The 14,062-nt window shown below is 52.8% G+C and overlaps 1 protein-coding gene and 1 pseudogene across 4 annotated transcripts in view; both read left to right on the top strand.

Moving 5' to 3' along the window:
* Positions 1 to 14,062, top strand: part of Csf1r (colony stimulating factor 1 receptor) — a 30,785-nt gene that overhangs the window by 11,991 nt on the left and 4,732 nt on the right. For all 4 annotated transcript variants that reach the window (XM_077801085.1, XM_026384466.2, XM_077801091.1 and 1 more), the window contains 8 exons: positions 2,409 to 2,524; positions 2,667 to 2,787; positions 2,894 to 3,084; positions 4,968 to 5,083; positions 10,978 to 11,104; positions 11,225 to 11,329; positions 11,740 to 11,850; positions 12,759 to 12,921. In XM_077801085.1, coding sequence (XP_077657211.1) covers positions 2,409 to 2,524; positions 2,667 to 2,787; positions 2,894 to 3,084; positions 4,968 to 5,083; positions 10,978 to 11,104; positions 11,225 to 11,329; positions 11,740 to 11,850; positions 12,759 to 12,921 — 1,050 coding nt within the window. The remainder of the gene's footprint in view (positions 1 to 2,408; positions 2,525 to 2,666; positions 2,788 to 2,893; positions 3,085 to 4,967; positions 5,084 to 10,977; positions 11,105 to 11,224; positions 11,330 to 11,739; positions 11,851 to 12,758; positions 12,922 to 14,062) is intronic.
* On the top strand, positions 1,344 to 1,443 carry LOC113179788 (U6 spliceosomal RNA; annotated as a pseudogene).

Genomic DNA, 14,062 nt, shown 5'->3' with positions numbered 1-14,062 from the left:
CAGCCAGATGGATGATGTTTTAGTCAGGAATCAGTATGTTTGGGTCACATCCCAACCTTGCTGTGTGACCTTGAAAGAGTCCCCTCCTCTTTCTGGGTCTCAATTTCCATGACTATGGAACTTCAGTGTCAGCATTCCTTCTCCTCTTCCATGACCAGTGCAGATGTGGAAAACAACCTGTGCCCCCAAGACTGTCACCCAGAAACACACTCCAAAGTTGAGTGCACGAAGTCTCTGCCACACATACAGGTTTAGCGTGAGAGGGACTCAGTGTCAAACAATCACAGATGCATCAGAAGTTCTTGAAAGGTCCTGTGGTGTCTCTCTCTCTCTCTCTCTCTCTCTCTCTCTCTCTCTCTCTCTCTCTCTCTCTCTCTTTTACACACACACACACACACACACACGAGAATTTCTCCCTGGCTGACCTTCTCCACAGCTCAGAACTCACCTCTGAGCACAGTCTCACTCCATGTCTTCTTTTCTGCTATCTTTCCACTCCAAGAATTCTGTGTTTTCCACACGTCCAGCATCTTAAACATCTCTTTTCCTATCTCCTATGGCCTGTGTCAGGATTTTCCCTTGTCATCCAAAATGGCCTAACCAAGTTGAGTCTAAATAAGAAAGTTTCCTCCCCAAGTGGACACCAGTGCTGGGTATTAAAATAAATTTCTTAGCCTGTTCTATCAGGATGAGACAGTGCAGCTTGGCCAAGGACAGCTAATATGTCTCACACTCATGACAGATGCCCCTGAGCTTTTTTCTGCAACCCGTTCCTGCAGAGTCTAGATGCAGCCTCAGAGCTCTTCTTGACACAGTCCCCAGACACAATTTCCAGCACAGTTGGTGGAAACCATCTGCCATCCCTAGGCTAGATAATCTCTTAGCCATCCTCAGTCTTCAAAACGCTCTGGGGAGCTCATTCTATTTCCTGAAGCCCCAACCTCACTGACTCCTAGAACCTTGCTTGTCAACTGGCAGAAGCACAGGATTCCCCTTGTCTTCATCTTCCTCCTCTCAGTTCCCCTCTGGTCCTTCTAACCTGGGCTTCTATCTGTCTCTGGCCTAAAGCAGAAGTGTTGGAACTGGTGTCTGTAGAACTCTGGTCTGAGGCTGGTCCATGGACAGGTTTGGGGTTTTCTTATAAAGAAACAGAGACATTGTGGAAAGAAACCATGAGATCTCCTAAGACACAGTGGTCTGGGACCATTTGGCACAGGGCAGACAAAGCTGGACACAAAACAGCCACTGAATTTTAGCTTGTGATGCTTATGAGTCACCCAAGAAAGTTCAGTTATTTCCAGCTGGAGAGGTAGATGTTAGTTATCTCAAGTTATCTCGTGGGCTCACTTCAACAGCGTATATATGAAAAGTGGAATGATACAGAGATCAGCAGGGCCCCTGCCCAAGGATGACATGAAAATTCATGGAATGTTCCATTCAAAAAAGATTGACTTGTGTAGAAGACTCCTCGTGCCAAAGGTCTGGCAGAATGAGACTGCCTTTTGAATATCATGGATTTTAGTCTAGTAGTGGCTGAAGACATTTTCTGAGCAAGAATTGATAATGTGATATAGTTTTTAAATTTTTTGTATTGTTATTTTTTTTCTTTTGGTCCTGGGGATCAAACCCAGGACCTTGCACTTGCTAGGCAAGCACTCTACCACTGAGCTACACCCCCAGCCCTGCTGTCATTTATTTTGAACAAATGTATTTATTACCTAAACAATGCCTTTATTTCGGGCACATTATAAAATGTGATTAAGAAAATAACCAAAAAAAAATTTTTACCTGGAACCAGTCTAGAATGACTTTTGTCATTAGTATTTGATTCCAGGATTTTTCTATAATAAAGGGTACCACTCGATGGTGTGTCTACAATGAGTCTGATCAAGCACCCCAAATACAGGTCCCTTTAATCTTCATGCCATCAGTATTACCTTTGCACCAAAAGAAGTGGAGGATTACAGAGGTGAAGTACCTGCCTACGGTCACACAGCCAAGAAATGCCGGCACCAGGACTTGACCCCCAGTCTATAGGAACCCAGTTCAGAACAAAAGCCCTACATCCTGTCCCTTGTCCTAACCACAGTCCTTCTTGGCAGGGCTGTCTAGTCCAGAGAAGGTGCTAAGATCAGGGGGCCTGGGCTGTGACTTCCAGTACCTATAGAATCACCTCTTCTAAACCTCAAAAAAAAAAATTTTTTTTTCTTTTTTTTTTTTTTTTTAAATCAGAAGACCAGTAAAGGAAATGGCGTGACTGGTTTTCCCCTATCTGGTTTTCCTAATGGCACCCCTGCTCAAGTACCTGGTTCAGCCAGACTTTGTGCTCTAGACACTGTGACAAAAAGAAAACAAAAACTATGAGCCCCACTGTCCTGGGCTCATGGACGCCTGCCCCTGTCTTGCAGGTACACCTCCAGCCTCTCCCTGCCCCGCCTGAAGCCCTCTGAGGCTGGCCGCTACTCCTTCCTGGCTATGAATGCAGGGGGTTCCAGTTCGCTGACCTTTGAACTCACCTTGTGCTGTGAGTGATGGGCAGGTTTGGGTGTGGTTTCCTGGGCTGCTGGGGGTGGGGGTGTACAGGAAGGGGTGAGGAAGGTGGCCTTCTGTCAGGATGGCTGGTCAGGGCTCATCTTTCCCTCTTCCATTTCTTCTTTCCTCCTCAGATGCCCCCGAGGTCAGTGTCATGTGGATCCCCATGAATGGCTCTGAGACCCTGTTCTGTGATGTCTCTGGATACCCCCAGCCCAATGTGACATGGCTGCAGTGCAGGGGCCACACTGATAAGTAAGTTGGTTCCTCCCATCTCCCTCACCTGGGCCAAGGAGCTGGGCAGGGTGACATGCCCATGCTGGGGACCTTCCCACCCTGAGGTCCATTCTGCTCTTCCCAGATGTGATGAAGCCCAGGTGCTGAAGGTCTGGGTAGACTCCCAGCCAAAAGTCCTGAGCCAGGAGCCCTTCTACAAAGTGACCATCCAGAGCCAACTGACCATTGGGACCTTGGAACACAACACCACCTATGAGTGCAGGGCCCACAACAGCGTGGGGAACAGCTCTCAGTCCTTCAAGGCCTTCTCATTAGGTGAGCCTTCCTCCCCACCCCATCCTGGCTGAGCTGCTTCTGGAAGCATCATCCCCAGGAAACCAGGGCTATTTGGAGCAGATCCCAGCAGTACTGAATTCCACCGCTCTGGGTCAACCTCGGGCTCCTCCTGACCTACAGGACTGCCAAGGCAGGGAGATGGGGATATCTTGACCCCTGTGAGACAGAAGCTGAGGGGGAAGAGCAGGAGGAGCAGAAAGCTGGCCTTCCAGTCCCTGCACTGTAACTCACTCATTCATACAAGCATGTAGTGGCATATAGACTCGCTTGGTGCAGGGGACCGGTGCCCCCATGGACATCAGAGTCTGGAAACACAGCCTATACAGGGACAGCCAGGACAGCCTTCTCCATCTCCTCCTGACTCCTCTCCTACCCTGAGACATGGCCATTCAGGGCCACTGCACGTGAGCCACCCAGGGCTGCTGTCGGGCTGTGCACTGGCGTAGGTGGCCTTTCTGTTTTGCACAAAGGCTCCCTGGGCTACCCTTAGCACCCTCAGGCCCTTAAGAACCAGGCTTCAGCCCCTCCTGTGGCCATATCCTGGTGAGGTTCTGGGCCCAGAGGGAACAGAGCGGGCTCCTGACCTCTGCCTGGCTCAGGGATCCATCACTCATGTGCCCCAGGCTGCTGGCCTACAGCATGGCTCTCAGGGCCTCTCTGCTCTCTGCTCACTGTGGTTGTGCATTTTAAGTAATGAGCCTGACATTGTGTTGTTGGCATTGTGACAGATATTGTGCTGAACTCTTTGCAGGTGTTACCTCAATTAGTTCTCATAACCTTAAGGAGGGAAGGCCTGTCTTCCTTCCTATTTGGGGCATGGTAAACCTGAGTTTGAGGTCATAGGTTCAGTGTCACCCATCTCAGGTGACAGAGGTGGAATTTGACCTCATACCCAAATGGACCCCCTACCTGCTCCAAAAGGGAAAGAAATTATGACCTTCAAAACACATCAAGAGAATGAAGGTTCTAGATCCAGGGAAGAAAAGACACCAGACCCATGAGCCTGGCTCACATATCCTCCAGGGGCTGTTTAGGACACATGGAGAGGCTTCAAGGGAAATGCAAGGGAGGCAAATTCAGTGTGACCTCCAGCCTTTTTCGGGGGATTGAAGGGGATACTGGGGTTTGAACTCAGAAGCACTCACTGAGCCACATCCCCAGCCATATTTTGTATTTTATTTAGAGACAGGGTCTCACTGAGTTGCTTAGTGCCTCACTTTTATGGAGGCTGGCTTTGAACTTGCCATCCTCCTGTCTCAGCCTCCCAAACCACTGGGGTTACAGGCATGCACCACCACACCCAGCAATCTCCAGGCCTTCTTTCGCTTGTTTTTTGTTGTTGTTGTTGGTTTGTTTGTTTTTTGTTTTTTGAGCACTGGGGCCTGAACCCAGGGCTCCAGGCATGCTAGGCAAGCGCTGTGCCACTGAGAGACACCCCAGCCCTGCTCACCCAGAGGTGGAGCTGGTGACTCCCCTGTGGGGGCACAGGTGGTGTTGGCAAGCAGTTGCTGGGCCCTGAGCTAGGCTGTGCAGAGGTGTTTCTTGCTCTGGCAGGGGTGAGACTGAATGACCCCAGAGCCCCCTCCCCCTCCCCTCCCCCTGTGCCCTAGCTATAGGAGGCTGTGATTCTGGACAGGATTTGGGGATGGGCATGACAGAGTGGAGAGGAGGGCGTACCTGCAGAGGGCTCTGCAGGAGAGGCCACTGAGGCTCTGAGGGCTTCTCAGCACAGGGTCACTTCATTCAGTCAACAAGCACTTAGTGAGACCCACTGTGTTCCTGGCAGTGCGCTGCCTGGTCCTGGGGGGGAGAGGGGGCACAGAGGTCCTGCAGCTGCTCACTCCTCTGCCCTGTCCCCTCAGAAGCCTACAGGCAGGACCCGGACGAGTTCCTCTTCACACCAGTGGTGGTCGCCTGCATGTCCGCCGTGGCCTTGCTGCTGCTACTGCTGCTGCTGCTCTTGTACAAGTACAAGCAGGTGAGCTGAGGCAGCAGGAGGGGCACCCTGTCCTGAGGAGCCAGACGAGACGGTGCCACAGGTGCACGGTCCACCCTGCAGCGCCCCCTCACCCACTGTCAGTCAGTCATGCAGTTGGCAGCTTCTCAGCATGCGTCTGATGGGTCCCCACATGGGTTAGGTCCTGGAGGCGCCTGGTGCTCAGCCCTACAGGCTTCACTCTCCAGGACAGGGAATGGCCACTAGTCCAATAGCCACAGGATTGAGGGTGTGTCTGTGGAGCCAAAGGTGCCATCAGGCCAGCAATGGGACCCCGGGAGAGGATGGCATGGGATCCTGTCCCAGGCTAGGGCTTCCAGGCCATGCTCCAGCAAGATGGACACACAGAGGGCATCCCTGGGCTGGGCCTGAGTCTCGCCCCAGGTAGCATGCGGATTCACAGAGGACAGAGATCTCTGGGCTTTGTCCTCTTCCTCCATGTTTAATATCCACATGGACCAGAGCTGCCACCTGTTTCTGCTGCACATTCAGTGTGCCGCCTGGCTGGCTGCTTTAGCGATGGCGAGTTTAGTTAGGGGCATTTTGTGAAGTGCACTACTGATGTCACCTCAGTGAGCGCCCTCCGCAGCTGTGGGACATAGGCACTGTCACTGATCCCATTGTACAGAGTTGGAAGCTGAGTCTTAAGAAATGGAGATGGTTTCCCTGCTCTGTGACCAGTGGATGACAGAGTTTAGCTTTTAGTCCAGAAACGACCGACCCCAAAGCCAACTTTAGACATTATGTGAAATATCGGATCATCTCCTTTTATCCTCATGACAACCTGGAGTGCAGAGTTGGGTACAAGTCAGCGTTCTACACATTAGAATACTGAGCTCAGCAAGTGCAGAATGTGCTCATGGTATAGAGGGCTGTGTCCTCTGGGAGACCAGGTGCCTCCATACCAGAGCCCACAGCCTCTGCCACCTGGCTGGCCTCCTCCTCACACAAAAGATGATGCCCAGCATGACCAGCCATTGAAAGGGCCAGGCCAGAGGGTTGTGGAGGTCAGAGGCAGAGGTCCCCTCTGTAAGGGGGTCCTGGAGGCTGCTTGGGGGAGGTGGCTTGGCTTGGATGGAACAGGTTTGGGGTGGGGATGAGAAAGGAAAGATGAGGCTTGGGAGAAAAGTTGCTCTGGGCAAGAGGGCGGTGTGTGAGAGGCACATGAAGGGAAGGCCAAGGTAAATTCTGGAAACGAGACCTGGAAGAGGAGGCAGCAGGGCTGGGGCTGGGGGCTTGCAGGGTTGGTTGGACTCCATCCAGTAGATCTAGGGCTGTGGGTGGGTTTGAACAAGGGAGTGATGAGGGGGCGGATGGTCCCTTGGCTGCCTTTTCATGCCATCCGTGCTTGGATCTTGTGAGAAGGGGACTGAGAAGGGCAGGATAGGAGGTGTGGGGGATCACAGGGTCAGGCTCCCTTGGCTCATGCCAGCATACAGCAGGAGAAGGTACTCTGAATGCAATCCCAAGGAAACAGGGCCCAAGATGAACGCTCAGGGGTCTGGGCCTACCTCTGACTGTTTTGCCAGGTGATCTTGGCTGACTCACTATCCTCTTTGGCCTTGGTTTCCCCTCCTGTATGAAGAGACTGGTGACCTTTACCAGCTCCTCCCCCTCCAACATTAAGATCTTTCTGGGCTGAGTGCTCTGGTACACCCCTGTAATCCCAGCAGCTCAGGAGGCTGAGGCTGGAGGATCACGAGTTCAAAGCCAGCCTCATCAACTTGGCAAGGTCCTATGCAACTCATCAAGACTGTCTCTAATAAAACATAAAAAAGGGCTAGGGATGTGACTCAGTGGCTAAATGCCTCTGGGTTCAATCCCTGGTACAAAAAAAAAAAAAAATCTGCATGTCTGCTTTAGTAGTCAGGGATAGGGAGTTAGTGATCCTGGTCTGGCTCTGCTGGTCAGATCATGGGAGTCTGTGCTTCAAGGTTTCTGTTTCTCCATTTGTGAAGTGGGGTTACAGTGGCGAGCTGTCTCAGGGGTTCTCTGGTCTGTACCTGCCACACACAAGGGACTGGGCAGAGTATGAGGTGCAGACAGTGCTCCAGGGCAGAAGCTCACACCCTGGCCCGGGAGGAAGTCAGCTGGGGAACCCAAGTGAGCTCATGCATCTGGGACTGGACGAGGCCTGAGGCTGGGCTCCTTGGCTACGCACCCAGAGTGGTGGTTGGGCCCTGTTGCCACCTCCACACTGGACCTTACTCACTCTCGTGGCTGCCAGTTCCCTCTCAGAGCAGCTCTGACTGGTGCAAAGTTCCTCCTTATGTGGAATTGAAAATTCCCTCCCAGTGTCCCAAAGAGCCGCCACCTCACCCAGGTCAACCTCATGGAGGTTCCTGAGAAGGGACCAGTACCCACCCCCCCACACCCCTCCGCCACAGCCCTTCTGCCTGCCTGGGCTGAGCTGCCTCCATTGGCTGTGGTTTAGGGACAGCGTATCCTCTCTCCCAAGGGGCTCTTTTTGGAACATGTACTTATTGTCACTTCCTTGCTCCCATCCAGAACTTGAACTAGGACCACCAAGGTCAAGAGTAGACCTGTAGCCTCAGGAGGTCCTCCTCCCCACACCCACTTCTACCATGCGGCCTGCGCAATGGTTTCATTAATGAGGTTCTAGGCATAAAGTTAGTTAGAAGAGATCGAAATAAAACACACAGACTCAGTTACCTTATTTCTATTGCTAGGTCCGAGACGGCTCACCTCTCTGGTTCCCTCCTCTAACCGCCCAACAGGGCAGCAAGGATTACTCAGGGCTAGCAGGAGAGAGAGAGAGTGAACACACCTGGGAGTAGCCTTTTATTGGGGAACAAGAGATTCAGGGGAGAATTCCATCCAATGAAGGCTGAGCGGGGGCTGCACTCCAAGGTCGGGGCCAGTGATTGGGTCCCCGGGGTCAGTGGTCAGGCACACCCCCACACGGATGGGTTCTCTCATCAGGAAAGGGCCGGGAAAGCTTCGACACAGCCAAAGCGCCTTAGACCCTTAACGGGAGCCACCCAATCACGTGTCAGAAATGGCTTCCCACACCCACTCACACACTCTTAAGCTCCCCCAAGCTGAGGTGCCCATCAGACAAGACTTAGAAGAGTCAAGTCAGTCATCCCTCTGCCTCAGGGTCTGCCATCCAGTCTTCCTGTACCTTACCCTTTGCTAGGTATTCAGCCTGACCTGTCCCTCATGGCCAGGCCTGGCATGAGGAGTAGCCCGGCCTGAAGAAGGGCTGTTTCTGCCTCAGGGCTGAGTCATTGCCTTCTGTCCCCAAAGAAACCTGGGTGGGGTTGCAGGGGAAGAGGAAAGGGCAGGAGTCAGCCAGCAGCAAGGAGGGGACACAGGGAGGGAGCCAAAGAGGGACAGCATGGAAGGCCGCTGGAGAGACTAGGATCCTGGGGCCTGGACTGGGCTTGGGGCCAGGAGGTCCCCCTGAGCTTCCCATGGGAGTTGCTCAGGCCTCCACCTTCCTGAGGCAGGACATCTGCCCACGGCACCCCCTGGGCCTAGATGGTTCCTGAAGTCTCCATGCCCACTTGGATCCCAGAAGGGAAGCCAGGGGTGGTCATGGGGCGCAGGTCCAGGAGCAGATGAACTATGTGCGGCAAGTATCTACCCAGGGTCAGCTCACAGGAGGGGCTCGGGAAGCACCCACTGCCCCATTACAGTCCCCTTCTTGGGGGATCTGGCCAAGGCAACGCCCGGACCTCAAGTCTCACTGGTAGTGAGAAGCTCCCCTGGGCAGAAGCTCTGGAGCCACGTGGGAGCCCATCCAGGGCTGTAGGACAGGACAGGTCCTCCTAGGGATGGTGCCTCGAGTGCCTTGGGAAGGGTCTGTGCTGAGCTGGAGGACGGTAGGGATTCCCGAGGTGGATGCAGAACTCAGCACTGTAGTTAGGATCCAGATGTGAAATTCCACCTCTTCTCCCTTTGACCCTCCTCATCTCACCCCTGCCCAGTGCGGGGCAGGGATGGGCTGACTCAGCCCAGCTGCAGGGGGACACAGGAAGGAGAAGTGGCGAGGAGAAAAAACAGCCGTGGCCACAGGGGCTCCTGGAGATGGAAGTGGCCGGAGAGGTCAGAGTGCCCTCCCCACTCTTGGCCTCTGTCTCTTGGGTTAGGCCCCTACAGGCAGGGCCTGCATCCTCAGAGACTCAGGAAGCTTCTCTCTCTGTCTCATTTCAGGCTCTCCTTCCAAGCTATAACATGGATGTTCCTAGGTTTGCCCGTAGCCTACCCTCTTGAATAGAGCCTGGAAGTTCTTCCTTATGACTAACTGCAGTCTTTTTTTCCCAACTTACCCACTAGAAGTTGCTCCCTATGGCTATCTAGAGTCTTTTAACCTGGCAAGACTGGCAGCCACCATCTGTTCACACACCCAGCTGGGGTATCCAGGGAAGGATCTACTAAACACGGCCAAGCCGATCCCCAATCCCAAGGCCTGCTGGGAAAGAGAGTTGTGTCCTCAGTGTCCTCTACTGCCCCAGTCCTCCTCAGCACTTCTCCCGGGCAATCCTTGGCACAATGCCCCTTGCAGCTGCCTGGGGCAGGGAAGGGAGAGGCAGCTGTTTCTCCTCTCCAGATCCCACACCCAGCTCTTCGAGCCAGAAGCTCACCAGGGAACCCCCCTGGGCTGTCTCAGCAGACCTGTGCCAGACTCTGCGGGCTTCTTACTGCATCTGTCATAGCCCTCGAGACCTTCCTGCTTCTCCGACCTCCTCCTCACCTTCCCTCCACACCAACCACTTCTTTGTCCCTCCAACTTGCCAGGGTCTTTCCCATCTCAAGCCACACCATTTGTGTGTACTTTGCCAACCCTAAGGCTGCCCCTCAGGTGTCCTCTCTGACATTGCTCTCTATACCGTGACCCTGTTCACTTCCTTCACAGCACTAACACTATTTGCAGAATTCCCTACATATACATTTACTTGCATTAAATGCCTCTCTGAGCTGCTAAAGTGCAAATAACACTGGAGTCTAGAGTTTGTGTTGTACGATGCTGAATCAGCAGTGCCTGATAGAAGTAGATGCTCAGTAAAATATTTAGATGGGACTATAATTCAGCCTTAAAAAGGAGGGAAGTTCTGACACATGCTAGGACATGAATGAACCTTGAGGATATTATACTTGGTGAAATAAGCCAGCCACAGAAGGAAAATAATATCTAATCCCACTTAAACGAAGAACTTAGGACAATAAAATTCATACAGACAGAAAATAGGATCATGGTTGTCAGTGGTGGGAGGCAGGAGAACAGGGGAGTGGTTCTTCAATAGGTATAAGAGTTTCTGTTTTGCAAGATGAAAAGAGTTCTGGAAATTGGTTGCACAATAGTGTGAATGTACTTAATACCACTGAACCATACACTTAAAAATGGTTGCAATGGTGAATATGATGTTATGTATATTTTACCATAATTAAAAATAAAACAGGGCTGTTGAGTACTCAGTGGAGGAGTGCCCATTTAGCATGCATGTGGCCGTGGGGTCAATCCTCAGCAGAAAAACAAAACAAAACAAAACCAAAAAATTGGGGTGAGAGGCTGGGCAAGTGTGTGAATGACCATGAATAGATCTTGAGTTCTACCCTCCCTCCTGGCCCAGGAATCACCAATTTATCAGAGATATCAAGGCCCTTGGAGGTTGGTTATCTTGTCCAAGTCCTTTAATACGCAGAAAGGGAAACTGGGGCTTGGAGGCAAGGGAAGGCAGAGTTGAGCAGGGACTGTCCACGAGCTGCCATGACCCCCTCCCATGGCGGGCCCCACCCTGACTTCTCCAGCATAGTGCTTTAGGACCGCCTGTACCCCCTGCTCTTGGGAGGTGAGATCAAGGTCTGTCCCGCCAGCCCCAGTTACCTCATGCCTCCTCTCTTGCCTGCAGAAGCCCAAATACCAGGTGCGCTGGAAGATCATCGAGAGCTACGAGGGCAACAGCTACACCTTCATCGACCCCACCCAGCTGCCCTACAATGAGAAGTGGGAGTTCCCAAGAAACAACCTGCAGTTTGGTGAGAGGGGGTCTCAGCACCCCATACCTTCCATTGTGGAAACCCGGGGGGCTGCAGGAGCCTGTGGGCCCTGGGAGGGAGGCTGGACCCAGGGACCTAAGGAGACTATGTGTACGACAGGTAAGACCCTCGGAGCCGGAGCCTTTGGGAAGGTGGTAGAGGCCACAGCCTTTGGTCTGGGCAAGGAAGACGCTGTCCTGAAGGTGGCTGTGAAGATGCTGAAGTGTGAGTGAGGAGAGGGGAGTTGGGGCCTGGGCTGGCCCTGTGGTCACACCTGCAACACCTGCATTTTCAGCCTATTGGAGTCTGCAGGATAGAGCCCAGAATTCAGGACTGAGAACTTGGCTTTTTATGGGAGCTCCAGACTGTGACTCCTGTCTCTGAGGAGCTCTTGGTCAACCTTTGGGTGGGCGGGGGCTTCTGACTAAGCCCCAGGGAGGTTGGGATGCATAGAGGCCAGACCATGGCCTGGTCACAGCTTGTATTCCAACCCCCCACAAGAGCAGCTCGGTGACAGGCCCACCCCCCTCTTCCTTCCATCTGCACGTCTGCTTTCTTTCTCCCACTTTGACCTCTGATGTGTGTCTGGGCCTCGGGAAACTCCTGCTTGCTCTGACCTGTGGCCCATCTCCCAGCCACGGCTCATGCAGATGAAAAGGAGGCTCTGATGTCGGAACTGAAGATCATGAGTCACCTGGGCCAGCACGAGAACATAGTGAACCTTCTGGGGGCCTGCACCCATGGAGGTGAGGGGGCCTTTACAAGAATGGGGGCCCATGGTCTTGGGAACTTTCGGGGCATCTGAGGATCCCAGGGCCACCTAGCTCCATGCTCCCCTTCTCATCTTCTCCAAGTGCCAGTGGGATCCCTGCCTCAGCTTCCCTGAAACCGCTAGGCCACAGTCCTAGGTTAGGCAGGAACTACTTAGGGTGTCACACCAGCTCTGTGGAGCTGCTTTGTGGCTCCTGGACTTCCTTGAGCACCACAGCCCTAGGGGAGAAGGTGGAAGTATAGACTTTTGGACTCTGTTTCAAGGGCATCTGATTTTGTAGGTCTGGAGTGAAGGCCCCAAATCTACCTTTTAAGAGTTGCTACTCAGTCAGACATGGTGACACACATCTATAATCCCAGAGACTTGAGAGGATGAGGCAGGAGGATCCTAAGTTGGAGATCAACCTGGGATTATCAACTTAGCAAGACCCCATCTCAAAATAAAATAAAAAGGGCTGGGGATGTAACTCAGTGGTAGAGCACTCCTGGGTTCCATCCCCAGTACCACAACATACACACACACAAAAGATCAGAGCCCCACCCAAGGACGCTTGTACACTCACCCCCGGTACCACAGAGGTGCCCCAGGACTCCAAAACCACTTCCATTGTCTTCACAAAGACAGCTTTGCCCTCTACTGAATGGCCATGGAGTTCCTTTGAAGAAAAAGTCCTTGAGCTGAAGTTCTTTTTGAATTCCTCCACATTAGACAGCCAGGGTTACCATAGGCACAGAAAAACCTGAGCACAGAGCCAGGATTAGAACTCAGGGGTGTGGGGTCCCAGGCCAAGGGCCCTGTAGCCCTCAGCCCCCATGCTGCTATTTACTCTGGGGAGCAGGGATACAGGGCGACCCCCTCACCCTGCACCCTTGGCCACTGCAGGGCCCGTTCTGGTCATCACCGAGTACTGCTGCTATGGCGACCTGCTCAACTTCCTGCGAAGGAAGGCTGAGGCCATGCTGGGACCCATCCTGGATTCAGGTCAGGACCCCGAGGGAGACACTGGCTACAAAAACATCCACCTGGAGAAGAAATATGTCCGCAGGTAGTACCCTGGCAAAGGATGGGAAGTGGACAGGGAGTGGGGGCCGGGGTCTATGTGAAGGGTCAGCTCTGCCTTGGGATTCCTGCACATTCCCATCTGTGCCACCCCAAATTTTAGGGCAACTCTGCTCTTCTACCACATATTCCCATCATTGAGCAAATATTTGAGCACCTACCACCTTCTGGGAATGTGGAAGGCAAAGATGGGAGGTCACCAAAGATGGCAGAGAAAAGAGTTAAGGAAGTCACTGCCTTAGTGTGCGGAAAGGACCACTGAGGTCCATGTCTGAGCCCTGAGCAGAAATGGGAAGATGTGGGGGATCATTGTCCATTTCGCCCATCACCCCTGTGTCATTCCACTCAGGAGGAGTCAGCCTCAGTCCCCATATCACCACTGACAAGGGTCTGTTAGTTGTAGGGAGAGAGGAGGCCAAAGCAGCAGGATTGCAGCCAGGTCCCTGGCTCACCTGGGCCTCTGTGTCCAAAGGTTAGCCATCAGAGTGTTGAGCCTTTCAGGGTCTTTCTTGCTGTTGTTTTGTGGTGCTGTGATTCCTGGAGGCCACTCAGAGGCAGATGGACAGAGCCACATGGGGAACCGGAGAGAGGAAGTGGCAAGTTTCATCCACATGAGTGGGCCGAGGTGGAACCTGGGCTAGAATTCTCTTCTGATTCTGGGTCCAGGGTTCACAGGAGCCACGCTGTTACTCTGAAGTTCTGTCTTGGGGGCTCAGTGGGGCTCCAGAGCCAGGCTGCTGGGGCCAGGAGAAGAGCAAAACAAGAAGGGTGTGTGTTGTGCCCTTATTTTGGTACTAGCTACTGCCAAGCACAGGGAGGCAAAAGGAGAAGGAGATCATCTGTCTTTGCCTAGTCTTCTCAGAAATGAGAGCTAGCTGGTCTGCTTCCTCTTCTGATTCCCCGATACCCCTCCACAGGTGGCACACACTAAGCCTCTTCAAAAGCCAAACCAAATCCAAATGAGTGTCAAAAGAAAAGTATTGACTTTAACCTTCAAATCTGCAGAGGGAAAGTATTTCCAGAGTGGAGAAATTTCAAGGGCAAATGGCACATGAACCAATCCTGCCAATGGGATCCAGGCTATGTTAATAAGAAGCAAAGTTCTAAAACAAAGGAGAGTGTAGTTT

This window comes from Urocitellus parryii, chromosome 1 (assembly GCF_045843805.1).
Source record: "Urocitellus parryii isolate mUroPar1 chromosome 1, mUroPar1.hap1, whole genome shotgun sequence".
NCBI lineage: Eukaryota > Metazoa > Chordata > Mammalia > Rodentia > Sciuridae > Urocitellus > Urocitellus parryii.
Note: the sequence above shows the minus strand (reverse complement) of the source record. Positions and strands in the feature narration are given on the sequence as shown.